This window comes from Rhodotorula paludigena (genome assembly GCF_050403205.1).
Source record: "Rhodotorula paludigena JCM10292 DNA, Rt_paludigena_JCM10292v1_ctg8, whole genome shotgun sequence".
NCBI lineage: Eukaryota > Fungi > Basidiomycota > Microbotryomycetes > Sporidiobolales > Sporidiobolaceae > Rhodotorula > Rhodotorula paludigena.
This window is the reverse complement of record NW_027481450.1, coordinates 264,396-282,189: the sequence shown is the minus strand read 5'-3', so window position 1 is coordinate 282,189 and position 17,794 is coordinate 264,396. Positions and strand designations below refer to the sequence as shown.

The 17,794-nt window shown below is 65.0% G+C and overlaps 9 protein-coding genes across 9 annotated transcripts; 4 read left to right on the top strand and 5 right to left on the bottom strand.

The window, feature by feature from the left end:
- Nucleotides 1–427: 427 nt before the first annotated feature.
- Nucleotides 428–2,822, bottom strand: CCT8 (chaperonin-containing T-complex subunit CCT8; the record flags this gene model as incomplete). The annotated part of the gene is made up of 11 exons (XM_076647272.1): nt 428–491; nt 570–694; nt 754–1,520; nt 1,578–1,674; nt 1,736–1,893; nt 1,952–2,096; nt 2,204–2,349; nt 2,417–2,424; nt 2,499–2,540; nt 2,624–2,655; nt 2,769–2,822. 11 exons carry the CDS (start codon nt 2,820–2,822, stop codon nt 428–430), a joined length of 1,638 nt encoding a protein of 545 aa, XP_076507199.1.
- A 183-nt stretch (nt 2,823–3,005) lies between these two features.
- On the top strand, nt 3,006–4,445 carry RIM2 (Rim2p; the record flags this gene model as incomplete). Its single annotated transcript, XM_076647271.1, has 4 exons — nt 3,006–3,136; nt 3,201–3,368; nt 3,454–3,531; nt 3,611–4,445. The coding sequence occupies 4 exons, from the start codon at nt 3,006–3,008 to the stop codon at nt 4,443–4,445; spliced, it is 1,212 nt and encodes a 403-aa protein (XP_076507198.1).
- Nucleotides 4,446–4,879: 434 nt separating this feature from the next.
- On the top strand, nt 4,880–7,317 carry JCM10292_000164 (MFS transporter; the record flags this gene model as incomplete). The annotated part of the gene is made up of 11 exons (XM_076647270.1): nt 4,880–5,106; nt 5,236–5,275; nt 5,357–5,414; nt 5,489–5,583; nt 5,640–5,898; nt 5,955–6,287; nt 6,348–6,536; nt 6,616–6,717; nt 6,777–6,784; nt 6,859–6,959; nt 7,020–7,317. 11 exons carry the CDS (start codon nt 4,880–4,882, stop codon nt 7,315–7,317), a joined length of 1,710 nt encoding a protein of 569 aa, XP_076507197.1.
- Nucleotides 7,318–7,521: 204 nt separating this feature from the next.
- On the bottom strand, nt 7,522–9,250 carry OMA1 (metalloendopeptidase; the record flags this gene model as incomplete). The annotated part of the gene is made up of 6 exons (XM_076647269.1): nt 7,522–7,605; nt 7,712–7,887; nt 7,986–8,153; nt 8,212–8,307; nt 8,431–8,736; nt 8,866–9,250. The coding sequence occupies 6 exons, from the start codon at nt 9,248–9,250 to the stop codon at nt 7,522–7,524; spliced, it is 1,215 nt and encodes a 404-aa protein (XP_076507196.1).
- Nucleotides 9,251–9,418: 168 nt separating this feature from the next.
- On the bottom strand, nt 9,419–10,755 carry JCM10292_000162 (carboxymethylenebutenolidase; the record flags this gene model as incomplete). Its single annotated transcript, XM_076647268.1, has 8 exons — nt 9,419–9,547; nt 9,625–9,640; nt 9,722–9,828; nt 9,895–10,056; nt 10,123–10,172; nt 10,237–10,459; nt 10,548–10,609; nt 10,683–10,755. 8 exons carry the CDS (start codon nt 10,753–10,755, stop codon nt 9,419–9,421), a joined length of 822 nt encoding a protein of 273 aa, XP_076507195.1.
- Nucleotides 10,756–10,884: 129 nt separating this feature from the next.
- JCM10292_000161 (uncharacterized protein) lies at nt 10,885–13,249 on the top strand (the record flags this gene model as incomplete). The annotated part of the gene is made up of 4 exons (XM_076647267.1): nt 10,885–11,708; nt 11,826–11,934; nt 12,009–12,533; nt 12,599–13,249. The coding sequence occupies 4 exons, from the start codon at nt 10,885–10,887 to the stop codon at nt 13,247–13,249; spliced, it is 2,109 nt and encodes a 702-aa protein (XP_076507194.1).
- Nucleotides 13,250–13,393: 144 nt separating this feature from the next.
- On the bottom strand, nt 13,394–14,235 carry JCM10292_000160 (uncharacterized protein; the record flags this gene model as incomplete). The annotated part of the gene is made up of 3 exons (XM_076647266.1): nt 13,394–13,822; nt 13,880–14,089; nt 14,164–14,235. The coding sequence occupies 3 exons, from the start codon at nt 14,233–14,235 to the stop codon at nt 13,394–13,396; spliced, it is 711 nt and encodes a 236-aa protein (XP_076507193.1).
- Nucleotides 14,236–14,407: 172 nt separating this feature from the next.
- On the bottom strand, nt 14,408–15,751 carry JCM10292_000159 (uncharacterized protein; the record flags this gene model as incomplete). Its single annotated transcript, XM_076647265.1, has 2 exons — nt 14,408–15,482; nt 15,558–15,751. The coding sequence occupies 2 exons, from the start codon at nt 15,749–15,751 to the stop codon at nt 14,408–14,410; spliced, it is 1,269 nt and encodes a 422-aa protein (XP_076507192.1).
- Nucleotides 15,752–16,421: 670 nt separating this feature from the next.
- Nucleotides 16,422–17,427, top strand: JCM10292_000158 (spliceosome-associated CWC15 family protein; the record flags this gene model as incomplete). The annotated part of the gene is made up of 4 exons (XM_076647264.1): nt 16,422–16,538; nt 16,599–17,027; nt 17,087–17,145; nt 17,208–17,427. 4 exons carry the CDS (start codon nt 16,422–16,424, stop codon nt 17,425–17,427), a joined length of 825 nt encoding a protein of 274 aa, XP_076507191.1.
- Between the last annotated feature and the right edge of the window lie 367 nt (nt 17,428–17,794).

Below are 17,794 nucleotides of genomic sequence, written 5' to 3'. Positions count from 1 at the left end.
TTTTGAACGGAAGCAACTGGTCTTGGAGGTGCTGAAGAAAAGAGGCAGGCAGAGAGGGAAGAACGGGACAGAGAGACAGAACCAGGAGTAAAAAGGACAGCGCGGACGATGCACGCGCGCCGCGCGAAATGGACAGCGCCGACTCGTGCAGCGTTTGCCTGAGTTCCCTGCACAGGCGCTACAAGAGCAAGCCGATGCGCAGGAAATCAAGGAGCCCGAGCGCAGTCCAGCCGGGCTCTCGCGACTTGGCCGCTCATAGATTCTACGGATGCGTTTGCGAATTTGCATGTACGGTACAGAGCCACTCTGTAGAAGGGCTGTCGACGGTCGTGCACAGCTTGAGAACTGTGCACGAGACGTGGCCTTCTCACCCCGACAACCTCGCGTCGCGCGCCTAGTCCTCCCACCCGTTGGTGACTACGCCGATCTAGTCCTGGTCCCAGTCGCCCCGTTGTTGCGGCGGTGCAGGTCCTCCGGCAGCACGGCTCATGCTGGAAGAGCCAAGAAAGAGGGAGAAGAAGGTCAGCCTGAGCGGGCGAGACGACGAGAAAGGCGGGCGAGGGACGCACATGATGGAGTCGACGCGCAGCACCGAAATGGCAGCGTCGGTACCGTACCGCAACGCCCACCGCGTGCCAGCGAGGAGGTCGTAGATCTCTGCCTGCTTGGCGTCGAGCACACCGCCGTTCTCGCCCTGTCGAATGCACAAGGTCAGCGTCTGACTCGGAAGCAGCACGCGCACAGGTGACGCACCTCGACGTCGACGCCGGCCGCGCTGTCCTCGCTGCCCTGGTGCGCGGCGTACAGCCGGCTGAGAACGTCGGTCGCGTCGAGGCCGGCGTTCTCGGCGAGCGTGCGCGGGACGACCTCGAGGGCGTCGGCAAAGCGCTTGATGGCGTGCTGCGCGAGCCCGGGCGTCTTTTCGCCGTGCTCGGCGACGCGCTTGGCGAGCTCGAGCTCGGTCGCGCCCGCGCCGGCGACGAGGCGCGGGTCCTTGATGATGCCCTTGACGACGTTGACGCCGTCGTCGATCGCGCGCTCAATGTCGTCCATCTGGTTGGTCGTCGCGCCGCGCACGACGACCGTCGCCGTGCGCGTCGCCTCCTCGGACTGGCGGAACACGGTCACGCGGTCGCCGCCAATCTCGACCGTCTCGACCACGTCGCACTGGCCCATTTCGTCGGGGGTCGGGGCGCCGAGGCGCGCGAGCGGGGTCGCACCGACGACGCGGCACAGGCGGCGGAGGTCAAACTTGGACAGGACCTTGACGACGAGGATGTTGTGGCGGTTGAGGTAGTGCAGCGCGAGCTCGCCGACGGTCGAGCCGGCGACGACGACGTTGAGGCCCGAGTCGGCCAGCTCCTGGAAGATCTTCTCCATGTGCTGCTCCTCGCCGCGCGAAAAGTTGAGCAGCTCCTCCGAGTTCTTGAGCAGAACCGTGCCCTTGGTCTCGGTCTGCGCAATGTCGATGCCGCACGTGAAGACGCCGACCTTGGCGTTGGTCGCCTTGAGGACCGTCCCTGCGAGAAGATGCCGTTGAGTTCTCGCTAGTTGCGAGGGCAAGGGAGAGAACGCACCTTCAGGCTCGCGGCCGAACACCATACCCTTGATCACCCGGCTCTGGCCCAACCCGCCACCCATGATCTTGACCACCCTCACGTTGTCCACGTTGAACTGCGCGCAATCAGGCAGGTAAGCGCGAGGCCCCGCGATCACAGACGCGGCGAGAACGCACGGCACGCGGGTCCTTCGGCATGACCGCCATGACCGCCTCCGACACCAGCTTGGACAGCAAGTCCTCCGAGCCGTACTGCTTTGCCGCGAGTGTCGGACGGAGCGCAAGCTTGAGGCTCTCCTCCGTCAAAGGCGTCTCGAGCGTGCGGCACGTCATCTCTGCGGGGAGAGACAGGTCAGTGGGACGGCTCAGTTCACAGAGGGAAAGTCAACGCACTCTCGAGCTCTTCGATCGCCTTGTCCCGCGCCAACTCGTAACCCAGCACGACCTCGGACGGGTGGAGACCCATCGTGAGGAGGTACTCTGCCTTGCGCAGCAGCTCGCCCGCAAGGATCAGCACCAAGTTCGTCCGGTCGCCCATCTGCGTTGGGTAATCGTCAGCCAAATGTCCCCATCATTCGCAGACACGGTCACTGGAACATCGCCCAGCGACGCGCCCGGTCCATGGTCGGTACTCTAGCAACGCACCTCGTGCTCCTGCTGCTGGCTCGCCATGACGAGCACCTTGCCGGCCGGGTGGACGACCTCGAGCTCGCGGATGATGGTGGCTGCGTCGGACGTGACAAAGAGCTTGTCGAGGTGGTTGATGACCATCTTGTTGCGGCCGTTCGGGCCTGTTGCGGTGCGCGGACAGGGTCAGTGAGAGTCAATCAGACGCCTGATGTGAACCACAAGGCGCACCGAACGAGCTGTCGCCGGGAAGGAACGCGTTTCGACGGGTCAGCGTGAGGAAGCGATGTCGGCGAGGAGAGCTCGTGCGTACGTGCGGACGATCTCGGCGAGCTCAGCAACGGCGTGGATATTGCTGCGAGCAGCACAGCGAGGTCAGCATGGCGTGCGTCGCGCTGTGCAGCGGTCGAGGGACGACGACGAGGGGGAGGAGCGCACCGGATGACGGCCTCCTCGATGCCCGAGTGCATCTGGAGACGTGCGGCCGAGTCAGTGCATGCTCTCGGGGCACACGCGCCCCTGCACGGCGCGCAGGAGGGGCGTGCTCGGGGTTGCGGCGGGGAGCGATGAGGGGGCGACTTGCGTTGTAGCCGTCCTTGAAGAGGCCGGGGCCTCCGGTGGGGATCTTGAGGGCCATGGCGGTGTGCAGTGGCCTGTACGGGGCTGTGGCTGGCTGCAGACGGGGTGCGTCGACGCGCGAACGGGCCGACGGTGCTCCTCCGCCTCGAAGCTCGACGGAGTGGTTGTTGCTGTCCTTACTTCTGGGAATACATTTGCTCGCATTGCCCAGACTCGGATCCCGGCCAGCCTGCGCGCACTCATGCACCCGCACGCGTCCAACCCGGCCCTCACCGCCCCCGTCGGCCAGCCCCTGCCCGCGCCGCCTCCGCCGCTGCGCCGCCCGGCAAAGAGATCCAAGCCCCCGCCCGCCGTCCACCTCGTCGCTGGAGGGTACGTGTCCCGCCAGACCCGCTCCACGTGCACCGCTGACACTTTCTGCCGCACCGCCGCTCAGCCTCGGGGGCATGTGCGGGTCGATAGTCACCGCCCCCTTCGATGTCGTAAAGACGCGCCTCCAGTCCGACCTCTTCCAGCAGCAGCTCGTCCACGCAGGCAAGCCCGTTCACCGCACCGGCATCTCTGGCCTCCTGTACAACTTTGTCGACACGGGCAAGATCCTGAGGTGCGCCGACCCCCCTCCGCTTCTCTTCGGCTCTCGGGACGAGGCTATGCTCTTTCGCATGAACTGACTCTTTTTCGTCTCACAGGGATGTCTACCGTCACGAGGGCTTCTCTGCTCTCTTCAAGGGTCTCGGCCCGACCCTCGCAGGCGCAGTGCCCGCCAGGTGCGTCCTGCATGCTCGCCCCGCTCGTTCCGCGTGCACGGACTTCCGTCTGATGTCCCTTTCTCCTTCCCTCCGCCAGGTCCATCAACTTCTTCGTGTATGGCAACGGCAAGCACATCTACGCCGAGCTGCTGAACGACGGCAAGGAGAACACGGCCGTCCACCTCGCGTCGGCAGCAACAGCAGGCGTCGCAACCGCTGCCGCAACCAACCCCATATGGGTCGTCAAGACCGACATGCAGCTGCGCATGCAAGAACGTCAAGCCACTCTCGCCTCCTCGCCCACCCCTTCCTCTTCCTCGACCACTTCGCCGAAACGGCCCCTCCCGCCCCAGCCGAAACCGCACAAGCAGATCTTCTCGCACTCGTTCCGCTCGCTCTCGTCGCCGCCGCTGCCGATGGAAGGCCCGCCCCCGCGACCCACGTCGTGGTCGACGACGGTGCAGATCTTCCGGACGCAGGGCGTCAAGGGCTTCTACCGCGGGCTGAGCGCGAGCCTGCTCGGCGTCACCGAGGGCACGATCCAGTGGAGCCTGTACGAGCAGTTCAAGCGCATGGTGCGCGTCGGCGCCGACGGGCGCGAGGAGGATGCCGGGCTCAAGGTGAGCGCCGCGGCGGGCGCGGCGAAACTCGTCGCGACCGTCATCACGTACCCGCACGAGGTCGTGCGCACGCGCCTCCGGCAACCGCTCCCGCCGTCGGGCATCGCCAAGTACACGTCGCTCGCGCAGTCGTTCCGCCTCATCCTCCGCGAGGAGGGCTGGCGCACGTTCTACTCGGGCCTCTCGCCCCACCTCCTCCGCGTCGTGCCCAATGCCGTGTGCATGTACTGGGTGTACGAGCGCGTCCTCTCGATCGTCGAGAAGCGCCAGGGGCGGCGCTTTGACGACGAAGTCGCGGTGGCGCGTGACTGAGGCGGCCACCTCGCCGCAACCGCCTCGGCGGCTACTTCCGCCTTGCAGACCCTGCCTCTCCATCCCGGCTCTCCCCTCGCCGGACGCTCTCTATCTCTCTAGACGCCGTGTACCGTTGGTGTTCTCTTCATCGTTTGTTGTACGTCTGTGTAGCCACCCCTCAGCACGTCGCTTCGCTCGCACGCAATCTCTCGCAACTCGCATCGTCCTCCTGCCTTTTGTCGGCTCAGTCAGCGTGCAGTCATGCTGTGGCAACTAGAGGTGTGCGCTGTGTCAACTAGCACGATACATGACGGGTGTCCCCCTGAGACACACGAGGCAATCCCGGGCGGGATGCTGACTGGCCTGCCGCGCTCTCGGCAGCCTCATCGCCTTTGAGTCGCAACGCGGTCTCGCTCTGCCTCTACACACACTCGGAGGGACCGTCGAGTGCCATGAGCCCGACTCCACGACCACTGCCGTCTCCCACTTCGACGGTGCACACGCTCGTCGACCCTGTCCCCGCCGTCCCCTCGCACCTGCACCAGAGCTCGACCATGCCGGACGACGCGCTGCACAAGGCGCCCTCGCGCGTCTCGCAGCTCGACGTCGTCGACCCCGAAGCGCGCGCACGAGAAGAGGCGCCACAGGACGCCATCTGGGTCGACTGGGACGGGCCAGAGTGCGTCGTTCCCTTCCCGACGATGAGAGGAGGGGAGGCTCGCGCGACCCGGCGGGGCGGTCCCGGCGGGCCGGGGGGTTCGCGGTGATCGCTGCTCGTGCTCAGACGCGCTGATCACGCTCCCTACAGCGATTCTGCCAACCCGCTCAACTGGAGCCGGCGACGAAAGGTGCGCGCGTCGGAACCTCGCCGCCTCGTCTCGCCCCGTGCTGACCTTCCCAATTGCTCGTACTTTCGCTCGCGCTTGCAGTGGATCATCTCGTCGGTCGGCATCATCTTCTGCTGCTTCGTGTCGCTGTCCGTGTCAGGTGCGTCCCGCGAACCCGGCCTGACTCTCTCGGTTAACGTCGGCACTGACATCTTGTTCCGCTCTCCTTTCCAGGCTACTCGATTAGCGTGACGTCGGTACAAGAAGAACTCGATGTCTCGAAGGAGGTCGCCGTCCTCGGGATTACGCTCTTCACCGTTACTTTCGGCGTGAGTCCGTCTCCGGGACCACTCTGTCGCGCTGCGCTGAACTCTCTCTACCGCAGGCTGCACCCCTGATCCTTGCCCCGCTGTCAGAAGTCTACGGACGTTCCCTCATCTACTTCCTCTCGGCGCTCGTCTTTGCCATCTTCTTCATCCCGCAAGCGCTCGCCAAAAACATCGAGACGGTCCTCGTCACTCGCTTCATCTCCGGCTGTGCCGGCTCGACGGCCGTATCGCTCGTCGGTGGCACGCTCGCCGATGTGTGGCGAGGGAAAGACCGCGGAACGCCGATGGCGTGGTTCTCGTTCGCTGCTTTCGGAGGTGCGTCCCGCTGCCTCTCCCTCTTCGCCGCCGCCTCTCACCCTTTCGACATGCAGCCACCGGTCTCGGCCCCGTCGCGTTCGGCTACCTGACGCAGATCAAGGGATTCCGCTACGTCAACTGGGTCATGTTCGCCATCTCGATGGCCTTCGCCGCCGTCCTCCCGCTCATCCTCGACGAGACGCGCGCGTCGGTCCTCCTCTCGCGCAAGGCCGCCAAGCTCCGCAAAGAGACGGGCGACGACCGCTACATCTCCAAGGACGACTTTGAGCGCGGGTCGATCCGCGAGATGTTCAAGACTTCGCTCGGGCGACCGGTGCAGATGCTGATCCGCGAGCCGGTCCTCATCTCGATGACGGCCTGGATCGCCTTCACCTGGGGCGTGCTGTGTGCGTATCAGACGACCTTGCAAGTTCTGGTGCCTGCGCTGACCGCTCGAGCGCGCGCAGATCTCTTCCTCGTCTCGATCCCCTACGTCTACAGCCGCGTCTACGGCTTCTCGACCGGCGAGTGCGGTCTCGTCTACATCACGCAGTTCATCGGTTCGGCCATCGGCATGGCCTACGACCAGTACTGCATGAAATTCTACCACCGCAATGTCGCCAAGCGCGGACCTGAAGCACGCATGTATTCGGCGTGTGCGTCCATTCGCTCGGCGTCTGCTGGCGTTCGAATCAGCAGCTCCTCGAGATACTCACCAATTGTCATTCTGCGCAGTCGGCGGCGGTCTGTGTGTGCCTGTCGGCGCCTTTATTTTCTGCTTCACCGCGTACCCGCAATGTCACTGGATCGGTTCATGTATCGGCGTTGTCATCCTCTGTACGTTCTCACCCTGATTCATCCGTAGACGAAGTTCTGACCATGTGCATCGCCTGCAGACATCGGCGTACGTCTAGCATGACCTTCGCAAGCCGTCATCTCGATGGTCCCGAGCACTAACTTCGCTATTCACACCTGCAGATGTACCTCGTGTACCTCACCGCATTTTCGTATCTTGCCGAAGCCTACGCGCTCTATGCCTCGTCCGCCTTGTCGGCCATGTCCTTTGTCCGCAACGTTGTGTGCGTCCTCGTACCGCTCTGCTCCCTTCTGCGCTTCTGCTGACTCTCGAACCTGTGCAGCGGCGCTGTCTTCCCGCTCTTCACGACGCAGATGTACGATGCGCTCGGCATCCAGGGTGCGGCGGGCCTCACCGCCGGCCTCGGCACCGTCCTCTCGGCGACGCCCTTCATCCTCTTCATCTACGGCGCGCGCCTCCGCGCCCGCTCGCCGTTCGCGCAGGAGCTCGCGCGGAGGGAGGAGGCGGACCGGATAGAGCGCGAGCAGTGGCGCGCGAGGGCCCAGGGGAAGGAGTCGGCGGCGACGAGCCCGGAGCGGAGCGAGGCAGAGAAGGAGCGCGCGCCAGAGCAGACTGTTTAGACTGCCCGTTTCGCTGTACAGACACTTTGTTTCACCTCGGGTAGCAGTACCTACGCCGCATCATAGATCCCTTGCAACCTTGCATCTTTCCCTATTTCCTGGCCTTGCGATCGAGAGGCTCCTGGTTCCGCCTAGGCAAAACGATACAGAGTGATGTTGCTGCAACATAGTCGGAGTGGGGTCTACAAAGATTCTGGACACAATCTACCACCTGGAACCGCTTGCGCGCTGAAACGGCGCGACTTGCCCGCGCAAGGGCCCACAGTCCGACGGGCGGTCTTGGATGACCTGCAGGTTAAGGAAAGTCTTGTGAGCGATTCACAGCCTATAAGCTTCTGCTCGTGTCCCAGCAAAGCACGCGCGCAGAGCATGACGGAGATGCAGGTCAGCGCACCTGCTCTGCCCACTCGCGGACCTGCTTGGTACGGTGCTGACTGCTCGGGTGCGTCGAGAGGAAGCTCATGTCGATCCCGGGCTCGTGCTCGGCGCTGCTCATGCGCTGCCACAGCCCTTCGGCTGCGCGCGGGTCGAAACAGGCGGCATTGGCGAGGCGGAGACCGATCAGGTCGGCTGCGATTAGAAGGCATCAGCGTGGTGAAATCTCCACGCAGGTAGGCATGCGACGCATGGACCCCTGTTGAAGAAGGACGCGCAGAGCAACCACGCACCTTCGGTCTCGTTCTTACGCGAGTTGGGCAGGGAGTAGACAAAGTTGAGCAGGACCTGCGACAGGCCCATGTCGATACCGAAAGACGAGAGGAGGAGCGCGAGGCCGTAGAAGACCTTCATGCCGCTCATGCGCTCGGCGGAGTGGCGCGCGACTTGGTGTGCGATCTCTGCGAGAGAGAGAGGTGAGTAGGGTGGACAATCTGTTGCGATTCAGCGCATACGCACCGTGACCAAGCACACAGGCGAGCGAATCCTCGTCATTTGCGACACTCATAATACCGGTGAAGACGAAGATGTTGCCGTTCGGAAGCACGAACGCGTCTGTTGGACGTGTGGTTGATCAGTCAGCCAGTTCCCAACCTTACGCCTCTTACTAAGCAACAGTCCTCTGCCTCGAGCAACGTCTCTGGAGCATTGGCGGCGTGAGAGGGGATAAGCACTCACTCCGCGTCCCATCCTCCTTGACAACGTGCGTCTTCCACCCCCCGGGACCGAGCTTCTCCTCGAGCCCATTCGCCCTGATGATCCGCTTGACGACTCCCTGCACATACCGCGCCTGCGGGTGCCAGTCTGGCAGGACCTTGTTATTGTACTCGCGCATGACCTCCTCGTAGCCCTGGTCGCCCATCTGCACCTCCATCGCGGGCGAGACGTCGATGAAGCGCCAGCGGCCCGTCTCGGGCACCTTTTCGAGGTGCAGGACGTAGTAGGTCCCGCCGCCGGCGACGAGGATGACAAAGATGGGCGAACCTGCGAGTCGAGAGCGGGCGAGGAGGAGGAGGAAACACGGGAACGGGATGAGCGGGCCCGATAGCGACAACGAGCAGCACGAGGGTCAGCTCTGCTTGACAAGTGACGGAAAAGATCCTCTGCACGCACGCAAGTACGCCTGGACGTTGTGCAACCCGGGCCGTCCCCTCGCACTCGACCACGACCCCTGGCTCCCCGCTCCCGCCGCTCTCAGCAGGTCAAACACCTGTTTCGGATCGACGGGCGCGCCGGGAGGCGGACCGCGGGCGCGGGGAGGGTCGCCGAAGCGGCGGTAGGCGGCGGGGTGGGGAGAGGTGGAGAAGGGGCGGCAAGAGGCGAGAAGGGCGACGGGAGCTCGTGTCGGATCGTGTATGGGCGCGGAAGCCCGTCGCACGTTCTCCCGCCTCGCTGGAGTCGTGTGAGCGGATGCCGGAGTAGCGAGGCGGTGCAAGGACGATGACGCGGTTCGTTCAAGTCGCACAAAGCGAGATGAGGTGAATGGTGAGCGCAACATGGCGACCCTCCTGTTGTAGATTGCCTGGTCACAAGCACGGGCGCAGAGGCGGAGAGATGTGGTCGAAGCCAGGGAGCGCGAAGTTGACTTCCGGAGACGAAGGAACCGGTGCTGGCTCTCTCTCGTGGACTCAGGCTGCTGTGTGCGCGTGTGTGTTGCAGATACCGTCTAGCACACGAGCTTGCCGTCCCCCTTCTGCTCCTCGACCGGCTCGCCCAGGTCGCGAGCGATGGTGCGCGTGAACGTCTCGAGCAGCAGCTCGAAGCAGACCTTCGAGATGGCGGCATCGAAGCGGCCCTGCGTGCCAGCGTAGGAGAAGTCAGTTCGGCTGGTTGCGGATAAGTTTCGAGTACGGAGGCGGAATCCGATCTTACCTTGGACATCTCGTCACTGCCCGAAGTTGTGGCAGCGTCACGCACGGAAAGTCAGCACTAGCTTGAAGCCCTGACAGTACAGCGTGCAAAACCGCACCGGATAAAGGCATGGTTGGCCTGCAGCTCGAGGAAGCTCAGCTTGAGCGGGGGCTGCACCGTCTTGGCCGTGAGCGTTTCGCGGATGAGCGTGCGGCCTTCGAGAGGCTGAGGCGCGATAAGAGTCAGGGACGCTCGTACTCGAGGGAGACGGAACAAGTAGAGTAGGCGCACGACGTGGCCGTCTTGGGTGCCGAAGATCATGACCAGCTCGCCCTTGACGCCGTCGGACGCGAGCCGCTTCAGCGTGTCGTCGCCGCTAGGAGAGAGCGAGCCCGAGTGGATGTCGGTGCCGAAGTAGCACACGGCGGCGCTGCAGCGCGGGTCGAGCGCAGACTGTCAGAGGAGCGAGAGTGAGGAGTCAGACGTCTAGCGTCCAGGCAGGAAGGGGAGGGGCCGCACTCGTGCCGCCAGGTGGCCACCGTAGCACATGCCCGTCGCGCCAATGCGCCCTGTCAAGCGACGTGCTCAGCTTGGAATGCCGACATGGGGAAAGTGCGCGAGAACAGGGCGAACCTGTGCAGTTTGGGTGCTGCACGAGGACGTCGATCGCCTTCTGGATGTCCTCGTCTGTCGCACTGAGCAGCTTCTTGATCTTGTACGAGTTGCCCGCGTCGGTGCCCTCGGTGTCGTACGGGATGGCATCTGCGCCGGCGAACTCGTGGAAGCAGCAGGGGACGGCGCAGATGTAGCCTTGCGACGCGATCGAGTTGGCAAAGCGCAGGACGGGACCGGTGAGCTGTGCTTGTTTGCAGGTCAGCCTTGATTGTTCTGAAGGACTCTCTCTGCCTCGCTGAAGGAAGGGTGGCTGAGCGGCGGGTACTTGCCTGGTAGATCTCGGACCAGACGACGACGCCAGGGAAGCGAGCGTTGGGATAGCCGGCAATCTCTGCAGAGTGTGTGTCCGAGGTGAGCGCGGCGTGATCGGGACGAGGTGGGGAGCGAGACGAGGGCGGGCGCACTGGGGACGACGAGCGTGATGCTCATGGGCCCCGTGGCCGTGTCGACCGTGACCTGCTGCTCCTGGATCAACATTGCACGCGGTAGACCCCCGTGTCTGGAGCGAGATGCAAGTCGACGAAGAACCGCGCGACTCGCTGCTGTCGCTGTCTGCACCCGCCTCGCTCTGCAGGGACGAGCAGGGTCAGCGTGCACTCGCCCCCGATGAGTCACTCGGGCCACGGACACCCGCGCAGATCGGCTCCGCTCATCCAGCGGCCCTCGGCTGCCGCGCCGTCTTCATCGCTCGCGACTTCTGCGGGAGGCCTCTCGGGCGCCGTCGCAGGCGCATTGGGCGGCATGGGCTATGCGCAGGGACAGGGACAGTCCTGGGGCTATGGCGCACCGGCGCACGGCTCGTACGGCGGAGGGGGACCCGCCGCACACCAGCTCGGACTGCACCAGCCCTACGGCAGCGGGCCCTACGGCGCAGGACAGCATCCTGCGCCCCCGCAGTACGGCGCACCGTACAGTGCACCGCACGGGTTCCAGCCTGCGCCGCCCCAGGCGCAGTACAGCGCTTCCGGCAGCTACCAGCAGTCGGTCTACCCTCCCTCGTTCTACCCGCCAGGGTCCCAGCACCACCAGCAGCCCTATCCGTACCCGCATCATGCTCTTACACCCGCTTCGTACGGCGGCGCGTCGCAATATCACCCGCAGACGACAGACGACGGCTACACCCTCTCGTCAACCTATTCTGGCCCCTCGTCGTCGACCTCGCGCGCCGGCCCCTCCTCCTCGTCCTCGAACAAGCGCCCCCGCGCCCCTGCACCCTCTTCCTCCTTCATTCCGGCTCCCGCTCCCGCCTCCGCGTCCGCGACCGCGCCCGCCCCGCCCAAGCGGAACGAGCCCACGCGCTGCTCGCTCCCCGAGTGCACTTTCACCGGGTCGAAGAAGCAGGTGCGCGAGCACGAGGAGGACCGACACCTCATCTATGCCCCGGGGAGGGAGCCCAAGCCGTGGAACGGGAGCTTGAAACCTGCAGAGGGGTGAGTCGCCCAATGGTTCCTCTTGCTCGATTGGGCCGAGCGCTCGCTGCAGGAGCGAGCGCGGCGCAGCTGCGAGGACCAAAGCAGACTCACTGAGTTACTTCTCACTCTGCGCAGCGCCGTCATCGAGGGCACGGGCATCGCGCTCGACACGCCCGAAGCCGTCGCGCGCTGGATCGAAGAGCGCAAGAAGCGCTGGCCGTCCAAAAAGGTCGTTGACGAGAAGGTGCGCGCGCGTCTCTCTCGCACACTCGTTTCGTCCAGAAGACGTTCTGACTCGCTTTGCTCTGCGCAACGCAGGAAAAGGCCCGCGCCGAGCGCGTCGCGGCAGGGCTCGAAGCGCCTCCTCGCGAGCGTGGCGGGCGCGGACGCGGGCGAGGGCGCGGTCAGGCGGACATGCGCGGTGGGTTCGCCGCGCGCGGGCGGGGACGAGGAGGGTACGGCGGATCTGTGGGGAGGGACGGCGAGGGCGAGCCGGCGATGAAGAGGGCGAAGGTGGACGAGTCGAGCGGGTCGTCGAGCGACAGCAGCGACTCGTCGGAGGACGATAGCAGCGGATCGGACTCGGACGAGGCCTCGGAGGAGGAGGACGACGACGACGCGGGACCGCCGGAGGAGGCGAGCACGAAGCGCGCCGACCCCGCCGTCGCAGGGGTTGAAGGCGGCGTGGACAAGACCGCAGATGGCTACGAAGCCGGTCGGCCGGTACCTGGAGATGCGGAAGGGGAGGGGCCTGGTCCGCAGAAGCGCTTCCAGGTAGTGTGCCGGCATTGGCGACGGGGCAACTGTTCTCTCGGCGACGAGCTGTGCCCGTACCTTCACGAGGTGCGTTTTTTTGCCCCGGCTACGGCGCTTCTTGACCTAGCTGACATTGCCTCGGCACCTCACAGCTGCGCGCCAACGCCCTCCCACCGCCGCCGCCAAAGCGCCGCCGCCCCGCCCCTCCTCCCGCACCGCACAACCCCTTCGCCCGCCCAGCCAGCTTCGCCGACCCGTTCTCGCTCCTCGAAGAGCGCGACTACCGCCACCTCGTGTCGGACGTGCTCCAGGCGATCGAGTTCTTCGGCGCCAACGACTGGCTCCGAGGCGTCGAGATCCGCGCAGGCCAGATGGACGAGGAGAGCGGTATTGAGGTGCTCGCCGAGGAGCAAGTGGGACAGGCGAGCGACGAGGGTGACGTGATGATGCAGGAGCATGACGGCGCGGACTCTGCGCCGGCTCGGGTGGGCATCGAGGTGGTCAACACGGTCGCGCCGTCAGCTGCGCCCAGCGCACAGCCCGACGCTCTAGACACGTCCAACTCAACCACTGCCGCGACTCCGCGACCGAGCATGTTGGCGACAGAGGCGCCGGGCAGGAGTGTCGGCGAGCCTTCTCAATCGACACCGCCCGCTGCACCCTCCACAGTCGTCTCCTCCGCCGTCAAGCCTGCTCCGACACCTCTCGGAGGACTCGGAGGCTTGCTGGCCGACTATGGCAGCGACACGGATGACGAGGCAGAGGAGGAGAGCGTGGCGGCCGCGCTCATCGGTGGGGTGTAGGTCTTGACCAATGCGCAAGTCGCGCTTCTCTCCCATCAGCGGGCAACAATGGCGAGAGCAAGGCTCGGTTCCGAGATTGCGCAGAGGCGGTACAACAGGCAAAGTCTGCGGACTTTATGCACAAGAAAGATGTCTACGGCTCCCCTATTGTGGTCCGCCCTCGAGGCCGTTGACGGCAAAGGTCCTCCTTTCTACCACCTTTCCGTCGGCGTCTATCCTGTACACCCTGTAGGCGCCCGTCCCGAGCTGCAGCTTGAGCACCTCATCCTCGTCGAGCCCGTCGAGACGCATGCACACCCCCCTGAGCGTATTCCCATGGCTCACGACGAGCAGGCACTCTCCCCGCTCTAGGCGCGGGAGGATCTCGCGCTCGTAGTAGCGCCACACGCGCTCGACCGTTATCTCGAGCGACTCGCCGCCGGGAGGGACGGCGCGGTACCCTCGCCGCCAGGCCTGCACTTGCTCGGCGCCGTACTCCCGCGCGGCCCAGTCCTTGTCCCGCCCGTTCAGGAGGCCGTAGTCGCGCTCGTTGAGCGCGGCGTCGACCGTGATGGCCGGTGAAGGGTGTTGGTCCTGCGGAACGAGCGAACGTGAGCCCCCTTTCACACGAGAAGAGGAAGAGACGCGCACGAGTGCCTCGAGAATCAGCTGCAGTGAGTCATGTGCCCGCCTCAACGGACTAGAGTACGCGTGGGTGACAGGCGGCACGTCCAGGTCCCTCAGCTTCGTCCCGAGTGTCCGCGCCTCGTTCTCCCCTCGCGCCGTGAGCGGCGGGTCGAGCGTCCCCGTGAAGATGTTGGCAGCGTTCGTCTCGCTCTGACCGTGTCGCACGAGGATCAGCTGCGCCGAGGGAGTGCGAGTGAGCTCATCAAAGTGGGGCCGAACCAGCAACACGAGAAGAGCGAGCAGCGTACGGTGCCCACGGGCGAGCCTGCAGGTCTGTTACTCGGGCTTGATAGTGGCGTCTCGGCTTCTCGCAGCGACATCCGAGAGTAACAGAGGATGCGGAAGGAAGGGAACGTTCCGGTTCGTGGAGAAGGAGGCGCGCTACGATACGAGAGACGACAGGGGAACGTGCAAAGACGGCGTGTATAAAACTGGCAACAAGGGGAATGCATGTCGAGAAAGTCGTGAACCTGTCACGGCGAGGGATCGTCTTCAGAAGGACGACGCGCCCTCCTGGCTCGTCAGGTGCAGGCCCTCGAACCTGCGCACCGTCTCCGTCGACGCGCGCGGGCTGAGTGCCGCGCGCTCGACGTCCTCGCGCACCTTTGCGCGCACGCCCTCGCTCCCGTCGGCGCTGCTCACGCTCGGCGAGCTCGGCGGCGTCGGCTCGTCGTCCTCGTCTTCCTCTGTGCGCGCCGCCTCGGGTGCGACCGAGAGGAAGGACCGCTTGTGCTGTCGTGATTCGGTGCAGGGCGAGAACAGGCGCGGCGAGGAGGCGGAAGAGGACGGCTGCGAGGTCGACGCTTCGGATGAAGGCGCAGTGGAGGCGAGGGATGAGGCGGATGCGGGCGCAGAGGTCGCTACTGCGCCGCGAGGTGGTCCCGATGACGGTCCGTCGGAAGGGATGACGAGGCGCGGTGGTGAGGGCAGGCGCGATGTGGATGCCCGAAACGGATCCTCCTCGCGAGGCGCCTGAACCTCGTCCTTCTGCCGCGCCCGTCGCTCTTCCGCCTCCTTCGGCCATACGCCGAGTTCTTCACCGACGCGCTCAACCTCGGCGCACGCGTCCTCGACCTCGTCGAGAGTCCACATCAAGCTCCACCCGAGCAAGCGCAGGCACTCTCCCTCGAGCTTGCACAGCTCGTGCGCACCGACGCCACCGACCTTGGCCACGCGCGACTGGGACAGCGTGCCGTCGACGGAGAACTTGCACGCGATGAGGAGCGTCGCGAGGACGAGGCGGTGCAGCGTGTACGAGTTGAGGAAGGGCGAGACGCGCGGGCGTTCGACGCCCGAGATGGTCGGAGACGGCGGGAGCGGAGACGGCGCTTCGATAGGTGATGTTGGTGGCGCAAGACGGTCGGGCGTCGCAGGTGGGTCCTTTGAGGGAGATTTGGAAGCGCCGGGTGAAGGCGGAGGGCGAGGAGGGAGGCGGGGCGGGCGCACAGAGAGGAGCGGGCCAGGGTGGATGCCGGGCTCGGAGGTGTAGGGGAGGTGGGTGATGCGGTTGAGGTAGACGATGCCGAGAATGACGGCATCTCGCGGGAACGGCGTGTATTTCGTGAGTCTGTTTCGGACGACGGGGTGGGGAAGCGAGATGAGCGCGCGTTGCTCGATCGGAGGAGGCTGGCTGCAGCCGTACCGTGCCAAATAGGCCCCAATCTCCAACGGGGGCGGCTGCTTTGAGTGGTAGCGCGTGATTGCGCCCTTGGTCGGCAGCTTGTCGTTCGACGCTACAGCCAACGAGAGCAAGTGCGCAAACACCTCGTTGAGCGACTCGACCGGCAGGGACGCGAGCCTGTTGGTTGCTGGTATCGGAAAGTGCACCGTCGCCATTCCTCTGCTCAAAGGCGCGGCGGTGAGAGTCGCCGAACGTTGCTTGCGGCGGAAGCGAGGTCGGAGGCGGCGTCGAGGGTCGGGGCTGGCGCAGACTGCGTGTGTGCGGCGCACTGCGCAGTTCTCGACGATGCGCAAGCTCTCTCTGGCAGCGGAACGCAGTGGGGGCGAGGGGAGGAAAGCAACGATGTATCTTGCGTGTGTCCGAAGGGTCGTACTCACCCGGGAAAGTTGCGCTGAGCCTTGTACATCCTTGATAGGCACTTACTGAGCCCTCACAGACTTCCCTGCTTTTTCTGAGCGGCGTAGAGATCGCTGGACCTCGTCGTCTGCGGGTCGCCCACCTTCTCTCGACGCTCTCTCGCACGTGCAAGTCGCACGGGATCAGAAACACCGCGTGAGCTTGAAGTCAGCTCGGCAACAGAAACCACTGCCAACGCCCAGCGCCTGCTGACCTCGCGCTCCTCGTCCTCATCAGCCTCCTCCGTCCGACCCGGTCAACCTCCCTGCCGTTCGTAGGCTGCGCTGTACGAGCTAGCTTGAGCTTCCAACAGACCAGTGAGCCCTCACTCTTGCCTCCCACGGGCTGATATAGTCATCGCGCGACAATCGGCTGAACACCTCCCCGCTCTCCAGACCGCTTGACCACCCGCACAGCCGCCTGTTCCTCATGTCTTCAGCGCACAGGCCGACGTGGACCCCCGCGCAAGGGAAGGAGGGTCGCCAGAACTCGCGGTCGTACTCTTCGCGCGACCTCGCGTCCCACACCCGCCTCAAGTTCCGCCAGGTCCGTTCGTTCGCTTCCGATCGCCGAGTGAACCACCGCTGACGACTCTCTCGCACGCAGCCGGGCCAGGGCACCGTCTCGGAGACGCAGCGGCGGGACCTCAAGCTCGAGCTGCTCGCGGCCGAGCGGGACGCGGCCGCGCGCAAGGCCAAGGGCGAGCGCGGCTACGTCCAGGACCAGAAGCTGCTCGCGCTACAGGAGGAGCAGACGCGCGCCGAGTCGGACGCGCAGAGCGAGGCGGCCAACAAGCGCCAGCGCATGCTGCAGGAGGCGGCCGACCTCGACAAGGACGACTCGGACGATGATGACGATGACGATGCGAGCGACGACGAGGGCGCGGCGGCGGACAAGGGTAAGGGCAAGGCGGCAGATGACGACGACGACGATGACGACGAGTCGGACTCGGACGACGATGAGGACGAGACGGCCGAGCTGTTGAGGGAGCTCGAGAAGATCAAAAAGGAGCGCGCCGAGGAGAAGGAGCGCCAGGTGCGTGCTCGTCCGTGCACGGTCGTGTCGCGCGTCGTCGCTTACGTCTCTTCGAGCAGGAGCGGGAACGAGCAGCTACGGAACAGGTCTCGCGGGACGAGGAGATCGCGACCGGCAAGTGCGTCGCTTTGTCTTTCTTCGCCTGCATCTCCTTCGAACCTCACACAAATGCACACACAGCCCGCTGCTCAACCTGCAAGCCGCGCTCGGCCACTCGCCGGCACCGTCGACGCTGTCCTCCTCGACCTCGACTTCGTTCGGCGTCAAGCGCCGGTGGGACGACGATGTCATCTTCAAGAACCAGGCGCGCGGTGTCGACGACAAGCCCAAGCCGACGTTCGTCAATGACCTCGGACGGTCGCAGTACCACCGCAAGTTCATGGCGAAGTTCATCGCGTAGAACGCAGTTCAGCGGAGAAGATGTGCGGGTTTGGGCGGGCTCGCCGGGTCGGTCTTCCGTCTGCCGACATCCTGCTGCTGTGTATGTGTAGTACTACTCGTTCCTCCTAGCCTAGCGAGAGCGTGTCAGTCTCTCTATCGTCTCTAAGCTGGATGTCCGCGGTTGAGCAAGTTGCGGCTTCCCATCAAGTCCTGGCAGTTGCCGCTCTCGCCGGAAGCTTGCAACTCTCTACTGCGTCAGTGCACGACAGCCGGTTGCCAAGGAAGCTTGTCGAGTTCCGACGACCTTGACGTCCGCCTGCTCACGCTCAACTTTGTCCGCTTCTCGCCTTCCGCTTTCCGCGCCCGGACGTGCGCCGCCCCCGCTC